The sequence below is a fragment of the Scomber japonicus genome, chromosome 2 (assembly GCF_027409825.1).
Source record: "Scomber japonicus isolate fScoJap1 chromosome 2, fScoJap1.pri, whole genome shotgun sequence".
Taxonomy (NCBI): Eukaryota; Metazoa; Chordata; class Actinopteri; order Scombriformes; family Scombridae; genus Scomber; species Scomber japonicus.
Genome location: NC_070579.1, coordinates 2337447 through 2350553, shown reverse-complemented (window position 1 = coordinate 2350553; position 13107 = coordinate 2337447). Strand labels below are relative to the sequence as shown.

At 38.8% G+C, this 13107-nt stretch overlaps 1 protein-coding gene across 1 annotated transcript; it reads left to right on the top strand.

Annotated features, from left to right (window-relative positions):
• The first annotated feature begins 315 nt into the window (after positions 1-315).
• Positions 316-12097, top strand: LOC128377748 (uncharacterized). Its single transcript, XM_053337592.1, has 7 exons — positions 316-589; positions 1509-1589; positions 2227-2328; positions 3022-3626; positions 7849-8098; positions 9131-9144; positions 10799-12097. The coding sequence occupies exons 1-7, from the start codon at positions 316-318 to the stop codon at positions 12002-12004; spliced, it is 2532 nt and encodes an 843-aa protein (XP_053193567.1). The 3' UTR covers positions 12005-12097.
• The last annotated feature ends 1010 nt before the right edge of the window (positions 12098-13107 follow it).

Here is a 13107-nt window from a genome sequence, read left to right as displayed (position 1 = left end):
CTTTTTTAAGTAAGAAAATACAGAATTCTGACAGTTAATTATCAAACAGCTAACATTTCTAGCCTCAGGCTCCAATACAAATTTACAAATCTGATCCAAGCCTTTACCGCTAAATCAGTCGTAAACATTATAACTGCCATTGAATTCTCACCGTACTGTCTCACATCTTACAGCACAAGTAGCATGTGATACATGGTGATGTTTTGATTCAAAAGCAATACTCAGCATCTGAGCAGGGAAGATAGTCTGGCTGTAGAATAGTGTTTCTGGAAATAAGTCATTCATGAAAATATTCTATGATTTTAACAGGGAAAGATGGTGAATATAGTGGAGCTGTTGAACACTTTGAAGGATTTAACAGAGGAGGAATTTGAGGAATTCAAGTGGCACCTGAAGCATGGAAGTCTGGCAGGCTACCAAACCATCAAAGAATCCCAGCTGGAGAATGCAGAGAGACAAGACATCGTGGGTCTGATGGTGAAGACCTACCAACTTCCTGGAGCTGTGGAGGCGACCAAGAAGCTTTTAAAGATGATCAACAGGAATGATCTGCTGCAGAGTTTATCAGACATCAGCTCAAGACCAGAAGGTCAGTCACAGGAAGACAGAAACATGATGTCACTGCAGGGTGAGAGCTGCATTTAGATACTGAAACAAGATATTAACCTGTTCACAGAAGATGAATCTCTCACATCCAGACTGTGGAGGTCACACAGAAATGTTACATTCATGTTATTTATTAGTTGTTGTTTTTTTTAAGTATATTTATTTTTTGGGTCTTTTTGCCCCAGGTAAGTAGGGAGAGACAGGAAACTGGAGGCAGAGAGGGGGGAATTACATGCAGGATAGGACCACTCGGTGCGGGATTCAAACTGAGGACTGTAGCCTCAACACATGGGCCTATTTCTTAGTTTTAACACTGAAGAACTTCCACATTCACACAGACCTCCATCTGTCCACCATGATTAACACAAACATCTCTGCTTTCACTATCAGTGGAAAAGTCTTCACTTCCTCTCTGATACAGTCATCCTCAGTTTTAAACTTTATTCACAAGAAAACTGTCACATTATTATTATGTTACATTATTTTCATAGATAAATTCCATATTATTATATTTTATTGATTATTAATTATCTCTTTCAGTGGATGTCAGTACTGATCTGGAGGCTTCAGAGAACAGAGGACCTTCCTACTGTCAGACACATCCTCTTCTTGAAGTTTCCACTATCAGCAGTCACAGTGAAGATAAAGCTGCTGTAATCTCTGGTTTGTATTTGTTGGTGTAGTTCTCACATTATTAACAGGTGAGAACTCCTCTGGACCTCTGCTAAATATTGTTTCAGGAAGGAATAGTTTTCCTAACTTAAGAACACTGCAGCATATTTAGTGACTTTAAAATGTGGCTCATTTACATCTCAGGTCTTTTATGGTGATGTGAAGTTTTGTGCCTCTCATGTTAATTTACTACATTTTGAATGAATCTTTGTCTTTTCTCTATGTGCCAGATAAAATTAATGATAAGGAGTCTTCAGAGAACAGAGGACCTTCCCCCTTTCAGCCTCTGACTGACAACAGTCAGAGTGAAGGTAAAGCTGCTCAAAGCTGCACATGCTCAGTAGTGTCTGCCTTACACAGAACTGCCATGTTTGTAGTTTATTTAATTGGTTGGATTCATTTGGCTTTATTGAAAGATACAATTGAGTGTTGTCCGCATAACAATGAAAATGTATGGAGTGTTTCTGAATAATATGACCTAAAGGAAGCACATATGAGGTGAATAGTCTTGGTCCAAGCACTGATCCTTGAGGAACATCATGTGCATGGAGGATTTGCAAATGTGCAAACTGAAATCTATGTAATAAATAAACCAGCTTAATGCAGTCCTTTTAATGGACATTAAATGTCCCAGTCTCTGTAACAGGATGTAGTGATCAGTGGTGTCAAAAGAAATTACATACCTAAACTAGCTATGGACATAAATACACAGACTGAGCTGTCTTTTTTTTAACTAGATGTGGCTTTTGATTTGATCTATGGAAAAATCACACTTACGCACACACAGCATACAGACTGAAGAAGCTTACGCCCAAAAATACTGACAGGTCTGATTTAATTTAAGTGAAGTTAAACTACAGTTCCTCATAATTGTCATACCCAACATACAATTAATATTTCTGCAATTAAATTTATTTTGACATTTCCGCTTTTGTTCTCTTTGTATAGATACATCTCGTGCCACCAAACGGAAGGTCCTGAAGTTCTGTCAGGTGCCTCTGATGGTTCTGGTGGTTCTGGTGGTTCTGGCGGTTCTGACCTTCATCTTATGTGAGAGTTAATTCAGTTCAATTCATTAAGTTCCATTTAAAGTAAGAATAAATATGTGTTTGACATACCACAGAAAAGTGTGTTGTTAACCACCCTGCCAAATTTGAATGATTAAAAAATCACCAAATATATGAAATTAGGCTTCAAAGTTGTGTAAAAATCAGCCTCTTTCTCTGCTACCAAACACTGTGGGCGTTCCCGCCGAGTTCGCTGAAACCCCGCCCCCTACCAAGTGTCACCTGTCAATCAAAGAAACAGAAACATGGACATTACGTCTGAGAGCTTTCTGCTGCTAACTCAGCTACTAACTCAGCTACTAGCTCAGTGGCTAACTTATCTGGTGTAACACTTGTACACAAGACAAGATAACTAAAGAAAACCTACTGATAATAAAATAAATAATGTTAATAGTAAAGGTAATACAAGAGCCATTTGTCTATAAATAACATTGGAAAAACTAAAGATGGCGGTGAGTAGAATATGGTAATTAGAAGTGATTTTTATAAATGTCTATCCATCTTTATGCCTATGACTTGCCTGTTGTGAGAGGAAGTGACATATTTAGCGTCCAACACTGAATATTCTTCTTTTGCCTCAGAATAAGGGGTTATTTTTCTCTTTCTGTCAGACATCAGAATTTGGGGCAGTTTCATCTCAAGTTTTGGAAATAATTCTTCTCTAATATTTCTGTAGTGTTGGCATTGACAGACGGGACTGGGGGAAGCGGTGTTGCTCTGCCGGAGCTGAAGAGGGTCCAGCAGTATGCAGTGGATGTGACTCTTGATCCTGATACAGCAAATCCTAAACTCATCCTGTCTGCTGATGGGAAACAAGTAAATTATGGTGACGTGAAAAAGAATCTCACAGACAACCCAGAGAGATTTACACGTTATGTAATTGTTTTAGGAAAGCAGAGTTTCTCTTCAGGCAGATTTTACTTTGAGGTTCAAGTTAAAGAGAAGACTAAATGGGATTTAGGAGTGGCCAAAGAGTCGATCGACAGGAAGGGAGAAATCACACTGAGTCCTGAGGATGGTTTCTGGACTATAGTTTTGAGAAATGGAAATGAGTATAAAGGTTGTAATAGTCCTCCAGTCCGTCTCTCTCTGAAGTCTCAGCCTCAGAAGGTGGGGGTGTTTGTGGATTATGAGGAGGGTCTGGTCTCCTTTTATGACGTAGATGCTGCAGCTCTTATCTACTCCTTTACTGGCTGCTCCTTCACTGAGAAACTCTACCCATACTTTGGTCCTGGTACTAATGATGGTGGTAAAAACTCCGCCCCTCTGATTATCTGTCCTGTCACTCAAACTGCCTGATCTAGTTTCTATGATCAGCAACTTATTAAGCAGCACCATCAATTTATTTACTTCATGTGTTAATGATTGTTTTACATCCTCTGTATAAATATGCACAGTAGTCTATACTAGCAGTCAGTGGATTAGAGACTAAACTTGTCTTTTTACTGCTTCAGTATCCTCCCATTATTTAGCTTTAAAATCTAGTGAACATCTCAAAGTTTGTAAAGATACCAAGTGTGTATCAAGACTGAATGTTAGGGACGTATATCTACAGTGATGTTCAATATATCTATATCTATAGTTTTTCATTAGATGTATTGATGCAGTCATAAAATTCAATAAAGTGAGCTTGAATATTTTATTGTGTGTCTTTTAGCTTCAAGGTTTTAAATGAACAGAAAAATAATATTCAGTTACAGCCTGATTTCATATTATTCTTTTTTAATTTGCTGAATATTTTAAATTGATTGAATATTTGTTAAAATCCTTTGACTGCTGTTATTCAAAAATATGATACGTGTATTAAATTAGAATTGATCTTCATTGAATATATTCTTATTGTTTCTACTGTTTTATCTTTTGATATCTTTGATTTTTTTATTACCTTCATAGTTTCATGTAAAGAACTTTGGATGGCTGATCTGTGTTTGAATAATTACCAAATAAAATTGTTTAAAAAGCCTCATAACAAGTTCATGATATATTGTTTTAAACATGTGACTTAGTCCATCATTTAGTCCTCAACTTTCTTCCTAAAAGACAGAAAATGTGGATGTATGTCAGAGACTAAAACAGATGCTGTAAAGTGAATAGAAAGACATTTTGTGGTGAATGAAGCTACTCTGCTATACAGTATCACTGCAGTTAAATCCTGTGCAGAAGAAGAAACTGTGTGTGGAAGTGTTTTATTTTGCTCTCAGAGTCTTCCTCTCAAAGTCACTGAGGTTTGTACAAGTTGTCTGTGTTTCCCTCCTGTGTCCAGCAGAGGGCAGCATAACAGCACACATCAGAGAGAGGACAGTTTGATGAAGGCAGGGACAGACTGCACACACCTCTCAACTTCATCAAAGTCCATCAAAGTCCGTGTAAAGTAAGAATAAATGTGTTCTGAGTTTGACATACCACAGAAAAATGTGTTGTTAACCACCCTGCTAAATTTGAATGGTTAAAAAAATCGCCAAATATATGAAATTAGGCTTCAAAGTCACTCTCTTTCTCTGCTACCAAACCCTGTGGGCATTCCCGCCGAGTCGGCTGAAACCCCGCCCCCTACGAAGTGTCACCTGTCAATCAAAGTCACCACCTCTACCAGAAACCAGGCGGGGAGTTCCTGTCCTCTGAAAAGAAGCCAATGCGGAAGTAACTTAGAGCTGCATTCTATCAAAAGGCCACCAGGGGGCGACCGTCTCTATACAAGTCAATGGAGAATTCACCCAACTTCTCACTTGATTTCTAACCTCAGTAAACGTTTTCAAAATGTGTTTATGGTCTCAATCGCTAGTTTAAAGCCTTCTTCAATGCAGTATGATGTTCATTTGGGACATTTTGGCCTCCCTGATTTTATATTTGACGATAAAGCAGGCTACGTGGCTACGTCCTGATTGACAGGTTGATTGACCAATGTCCTTGAGATCCAGCCCTCGCAACCAATCGCAGCCTCCCCGCTCCGCCGTTGGTCCCGCCCATACGTCCGTCCATGACTCCGCCTCATGCCCATATAAGTAAAATCCGTGTTCATTTTTTCCCAGCATGCACCTGAAATTTTCAAGATGGCGCTGCCTAGATTCGATACTATTGGCTTCCGAGCAGCAGTCCACAAACCAATGGGTGACGTCACGGATGTTACGTCCATTTCTTATATACAGTCTATGCCAGAAACATGGACGCTACATCTGAGAGCCTTCTGCCGCTACCTCACCTGCTAGCTCGGCGGCTAACTCAGCCGCTAGCTCGGTGGCTAACTCAGCTAACTGGCTAACTGTAGACTGTAGTAGTAGTAGTAGTGTGTGCTGAATGTATTTATACCTCTACAGCAGCAGGGGCAGGTTTATGCTAATCACTAAATCCTGAACACAGAAATCTTGAAACACAGCTCCACAATTCAAATCTAAATGGTTGAAATGCTTTTTACACCTTTTTTAGAAATACATTTATGACCTATTTAATGTGTTTAGAAGAAAATGTCTGAATTTACCATACTTTAACAACTAAAGGAGAGAAGAAAAGACAGGCATTATATGAAACAGTTAAAACATTACAGCTGAGCTCAACTTTGTACTGACAGTAAGATTTTTTTAGAGTTGTAAACTCAGTTAATTCTGACATGATTATTAGGCCTCAAACACCCAGCTTAATGAAATTCTTGCAGTTTTGCAAAAGCACATTTGCAGATATTTTACTACAATATATTGACACCAGAACTGGCTGTCAGCTCATTGACAACATGTGGAAAAGTTAGCGCCTAACACTGAAATGACAGTTGATAGAAGGAAACAAACCCACAAATAAAACTGAAAGTCAGAAACTCCAGGAGCTGCTGTGAACTCAACTCTTTTCTGTCTGAGGAAAAAATCAACTGAATTCTTCATTGCTTTAACAACAACTGACTCAAACACTGGTGAGTACAGATGATAATATTTACTGTGTGTCAACATCCAGCATTAACACAAAACTTACAGCTTTGCTCAAACAGGAAGTTACACCCTTCATTTCAAAATCACATTTACCAAATAAACTGAAGTCAGACTGTCATATGACTGTGCTCATTTATTTTAAAGCTAAAGTACATAATTATTCAGAAAACTGAGGCATAAACTGATAATAAAATCATCAAGATAGATCAAGATCATAAATTAGTTCATTAGTTGTTGTGAGTTCCTGCTTCTGCCTTCTACTGTCCATGTTCTTATATTATACAATCTACCATACTGTACATACTTTATTATGGAGATATCCTGTTTGCTCATACTGCTGCTACTTAAACCTCTGGACTCTCTCTACCACAGAGCCTTTAGATTCATGACAGCAGACAGTTATCACAGCATCACTGTGAGTGACATGAGAAGGTCAGAGGTCATCACAGCAGACCTGTGTCTTCATTTATGAGGCCTTGTGTGTGTGTATGTGTGTGTGTGTGTGTGTGTGTGTGTGTGTGTGTGTGTGTGTGTGTGTGTGTGTGTGTGTGTGTGTGTGTATTTGTATACGTACAGGCAGAACTCAAAAGATTTAACATGGCTGATGGACTCATGTCCAAGATGCTTTATTCAGGACGAGACAAAGACACAGTGGTTGAACTCAGATCACGTGTGAACTGGAGTCAAAAATCAAATACCACAAAATGATGCAAACACCATTTCCCACGCACAAACTGCTAGACACAGAATGTGCACACCTCTTACATTCTTTAGACCAGAGGGGGCAATCCAGACTAAAATAGGAAGTAGGAATTATTCACCACTGACTGGGCCAGCAGCCCTGTATGGTCTAACTCATAAAGGGTCCCATGTGGGTTTTCTGTCGGTGGCCCACACAGCATGGATATTGAATCAAATAAAATTTAATTGAATATGTCACGAAAATGTTTAGACACCAAACATACTACTTTTAAGCAATCCTGTTCTTTTTCTCTCACATGAGGAAATGTGTAGTTTTAGTTCCTGTTTGAGGTGAATCTCTCTTCGTGTCTCTCAGCTCTGCTGACTGGCTCATAAAGACTCCACAGATTCAGTTCTCTCAGTCTGCAGAAGAATCTACAACCAACAAGACTTCAGTCAGGAAAAAGACAGCTGTTGTCTCTCTGTGAGTGTTAAACACATTTCTGTCTCTTCACTGTTTTAAGGAATGGTTGACTTCATTTAAGTTAACCAACCGATCTGACATGTTGTGGTGGAGTGTTGAGTCTTGTAGCATTAATGTCATTAAGACAGCAGCGTCTGGTAGTCACTGTCTCTCTCTTTCTTGTAGTTTAGCTACAATCAGGAAGACCTTATGTTGACTAATGTATGAATTCATTTAGCTTCATTTCCCTGCAAGTATGTGTGCAGCCTAGGAAATAAATGTTCCAATTGAATACATAAAGTTTAGTTGACAGACAGTAGAATCAAAAAGGGAAGCAGGAAGGATCAGAGACTTAAACACAATGACAGGTGAAAGTCTGGCTGAGGAATAATGTTTGTGGAAATGACAAGTCCTTCATGTTGAAAATATTCTATGATTTTAACAGGGAGGGATGGTGAAGAAAGTGGAGCTGTTGAACACTTTGAAGGATTTAACAGAGGAGGAATTTGAGGAATTCAAGTGGCACCTGAAGGATGAAAGTCTGGCAGGCTACCAAACCATCAAAGCATCCCAGCTGGAGAATGCAGAGAGACAAGACATCGTGGATCTGATGGTGAAGACCTACCAACTTCCTGGAGCTGTGGAGGCGACCAAGAAGCTTTTAAAGACGATCAACAGGAATGATCTGCTGCAGAGTTTATCAGACATCAGCTCAAGACCAGAAGGTCAGTCACAGGAAGACAGAAACATGATGTCACTGCAGGGTGAGAGCTGCATTTAGATACTGAAACAAGATACTAACCTGTTCACACAAGATGCATCTCACATCCAGACTGTGGAGTTCACACAGAAATGTTACATTCATGTTATTTATTAGTTTTAATACTGAAGAACTTCCACATTCACACAGACCTTCATCTGTCCTCCATGATTAACACAAACATCTCTGCTTTCACTGTCAGTGGAAAAGTCTTCACTTCCACTCTGATACTGTCATTCTCAGTTTTAAACTTTATTCACAAGAAAACTAAACTGTTACATTATTTTCATAGATAAATTACTATTTACAATATTTACTGATTATTAATTATCTCTCTCAGTGGATGTCAGTACTGATCTGGAGTCTTCAGAGAACAGAGGACCTTCCTGCTTTCAGCCTCTGACCAACAGCAGTCACAGTGAAGCTAAAGCTGCTCAAAGCTGCACATGCTGTGGACTAATAACTGACAAATTAGCGGTTTCTAAACAAACTAACATGACCAAACTTCTGTCTTTATAAAAATTCTACATCCTGTTCACTTTTCACTCAGCACTTGTTTGTAGAGATTTTCAATGCAGAGCCTGAATTGTGCTGCACCATATCAAACTTAACTACGACTTATAGCTGCCAAGCACCTCTGAAAACATTCATACCATTATGCACAAATTAATATCCGTCTGTTAAGCCTTCCACTGTAATACACAACTAAACACAACTAAATCAACTATGAGCATAAATACACAGACTGAGCTGTTATTCTTTCAACCAAGTGAGTTACCTTGATTTCATCCACACAAAAATATTGTATATATATATATATTTTGTATATTGTATATGTCATATAAATCCAAGAGTTAAATTCTGTTCACTTTACATCTGACTTCCTGTTTTCACAGTCTGTTAATTATTTCTCTTTGATTATTTATTTAAAAATAAGCACTTTCTCAACAAGCTGCCAAACCAGGAGAAGTTCCCTGTGACGTCTCTACTGGAACCAAACTGAAGGCCCTGAAGTCCTGTCTGGTGTTTCTGGTGATTCCAGTGTGTCTGGCCTTCATCCACTGTGAGTCCCAATTCAGTTAAATTCAATAAGAATGACATTTGTATTGCCAAAGCACAGGCTATGATTACAGATGATGATGCTCAGGAATGAAATTAACAGCACAGTATCTAGTGGTATTTGGTGATACTATAACATCAAGAGGTAACAAAAGAAAATCTATTGATAATAATAATATAAAATACAAGGTAATCACAAGGATAAGTCAAGACAGCCATCAGTCTATGAATAGCAACATAAAAAACAAAAGGAGATGGTGGTGGTAAGTAGAAAATGGTAATTAGAAGTAATTTTTTATGAATGAATGAATTTTTATACCTGTGTCCTACCTGTTGTGGCAGGGAGTGATGTACACTGTTGCCCATAAAGATGGAATATTTTTTTCTGTTTATTCCTATTTAAAAGCATCAGTAATCACTTTTGACCAGGTGCAATGATTACATTATGTGTCCCAATTACCCCAGGTGAAATGAATTCATGAATAACATTTGTTTGGAACTATAAAAGATAAGACATTTGCTGTGTTGTCCGTTTCCTGCTGTATGCAAGAGGTCCACGTTTTCAGAATTGTCTGAAATCATTTTCAACCAAATTTGACACAGAACTTCCCTAGGCTACGCCTCATCCGACGCCACTGGCAATATGCCAAAGAGTGCTTGCACTCTGTCAGGATGGACACAAACAAGCTGATATTGCTGATTTGCTTGGAATATCCCAGGATGCGCTCTGTAAAACTGTAAATCGAAGGTTGCTTCAGGATGGTTACTGACCAAGTGTCCACGCCCAGCTGTTCAACACAGAGGTGCTCGACGTCGCTGGACTAGGGAGCACAAAAGATTACAGCTTGGGTGATGGTATGGTATTCATTATGGAGAAAAGACACCATTGGTGGTGCTGGAAGGAAATGTCAACGCCGTTGTGTACAGGAACATCGTGGAGAACCATTGCCTCCCACATGCAAGACCGGTCTATGGGAACAACTTTTGTCTGCAGGACGACAACAATAGACTACATAGGGCAGCTGCAGTGAGAGAATATCTTGATGCAGAGGGGGTGCAGCAGATGCCATGGCCCGCTTGCTCCCCTGATATGAGCCCTGTGTGACATTTGAAAGAGTAATATTGGACATTCATATGGATGAAATCTTCTCGAATATGTGTTTCCTGTTAAACTGACCAAGGCTGAAGAAATGAAACAAAGTCTTAATCCTATTGTTTTAATACCCCCAATTTTGTTCAAGCCTGACTACAGTTTGAAAAGGTTAATTGTGGTTTCATTTTCATTGTGATATGTTTGGAAGAGATTGATAAAGTTTTGAAAATATATACACTTTATCTGTCAAGAATGAATCACATTGTCACAATAATTTCATGGAAAGAGGTAAAAAATATTTTATTCCAACTTTATGGGCGACAGTGTGTTTAGTAGCCAACACTGCACATTCTTCTTTTCCCCAGATTCATTTTTGGAAATTTGATCTATCTACATTTCTGTATAGTTTTGGCATTCAGATAAAAAGTGATAAAAAGTCTCTGATCCTTCCTGCTTCCCTCTGCCTCTACAGACCTTGCGGAGAACCGAGAAGACAGGATGTGTATGAAGCACAATAAACCTCTGGAGCTGTTTTGTAAGACTGACCAGAAATTTGTTTGCAAGCTCTGCTCTGATTTAGACCACAAGACACATGATGTTGTTCCTTTGAAAGAAGAATATAAAAGACAGAAGACAAAGCTGAGGAAGACACAGGTTGAAATTCAGGAGATTATTGATGAGAAACAACTGAAGATTGAAGAGATCAAACACTCAGTTGACCTCAGTAAGGAAGCTGCAGACAGAGAAAAAGCAGAAGGTGTTCAGGTCTTCACCGCTCTGAAGGAGTCTGTTGAGAGAAGCCTGAATGAGCTCATTGAGACGATTGAAGAGAAGCAAAGAACAACAGAGAAACAGGCTGAAGACTTCATCAAAGAGCTGAAACAGGAAATCTCTGAGCTGAAGAAGAGAAGCTCTGAGGTGGAGAAGCTCTCACACTCTGAAGACCACCTCCAATTCCTCCGAAACGTCCTGTCCCTGAAAGCTCCTCCACCCACCAAAGACTGGAAAGAGGTCAGCGTCCGTCCATCATCATATAAAGAGACGGCGGTGAGAGCTGTGTCTCAGCTGGAGGAGACGCTCAGTAAACAGATGAAGAAGCTGCTCGCTGAGCTCGAGCTGAAGAGGGTCCAGCAGTATGCAGTGGATGTGACTCTTGATCCTGATACAGCACATCCTAAACTCATCCTATCTGATGATGGGAAACAAGTACATCATGGCGACGTGAAGAAGAATCTCCCAGACAACCCAGAGAGATTTTCAGATTTTTTTAGTCTTTTAGGAAAGCAGTTTTTGTCTTCAGGCAGATTTTACTTTGAGGTTCAGGTTAAAGAGAAGACTGACTGGGATTTAGGAGTGGCCAGAGAGTCGATCAACAGGAAAGGAGACACCACAGCGAGACCTCAGGATGGTTTCTGGACTATATGGTTGAGAAATGGACATGAGTACAAAGCTCTTGATGACCCTCCAGTCTATCTCTCCCTAGAGTCCCAGCCTCAGAAGGTGGGGGTGTTTGTGGATTATGAGGAGGGTCTGGTGTCCTTTTATGACGTAGATGCTGCAGCTCTTATCTACTCCTTTTCTGGCTGCTCCTTCACTGAGAAACTCTACCCATACTTTGGTCCTGGTCCTAATTATGGTGGTACAAACTCCGCCCCTCTGATCATCTTTCCTGTCAATCAAACTGGCTGATTTATTTATTTTTGATCAGTATGTACAGTATTTCATTATTAAATCTATCTATTTAGTGTCCACATTGTAAATAAACACCAGACAAAGTATTGATACAATAATAATGACAGAGCAGTCAATACTTACATGGCAATAGACTACTATTTATTTACTGTCATGTCATGTAAGCATGCAGAAGTAATGTACAATATATACATGAATTAATCAGGATGTGATTAATGTGATTGATTCCATTTTACTTGTCTTTTACAGCTTCAGTGTCCTTTCAATATTCATTCATTAACCTCTTCAGTGTTGATGGATTCATGACAAATGTGAAGAGAAACTTTTTTAAAACCAGCAGAGCTTTAAAATCTGGTGTACTGTACATCCCAATTTTTTTTTTAAATTGTGTTTAAATTTCTTTATTTTGTCATGCGTTGCTTTTATAATCTTTCCCGATGCATTTCATGTTTTATGTTTCATGTTTAGCATGATGCCTTGATGGTGAAATGTGCTATACAAATACATTTCCCTTGCCTTGTCTAATACATTTATGTATTATGTACACATTGTTGATAATCCTGAAATTCAAGCTTCATTAAACCTTTAAAAAGCAGAGACTTGATCTTTGTTTTTACATATGTCTTTAGATCCAGCCTCTTGATTGGTTGTCTGAGCTGCAGATGGATGCACCATCACTCTGAGAAAGACCTCTGGATGTTTGAATTCATTTCTTAAAATGAAAGCAGAAAGAAACTATTGACTGAAATAATGGAGCAACATCACATCTCGGTAGACTGCTTTTCTGTCAGTAATAATAATACTTTAAATATCATTTTGCATCAACTGTTCAATATCAGCTCTTTATGTTAATGACACCTGAAGATGAACACATGCAAACACATATAAGAAAAGTTCAGTGTGATATTTCTCCTAATTCTGCTGGTGAGATGATATTCAGCTGCAGCCACTTTTTATATTATTATTCTATTTTCTAACTCGTAGTTAAAATGTATTGCATATTTGTAAAATACTTTGATAGCTGTTACTTGTTCAAAAATATGATCACAATGTAGTGAATTAGAATTGACTTCCTTGTTTTTAAATCTGTCTGTATTTGA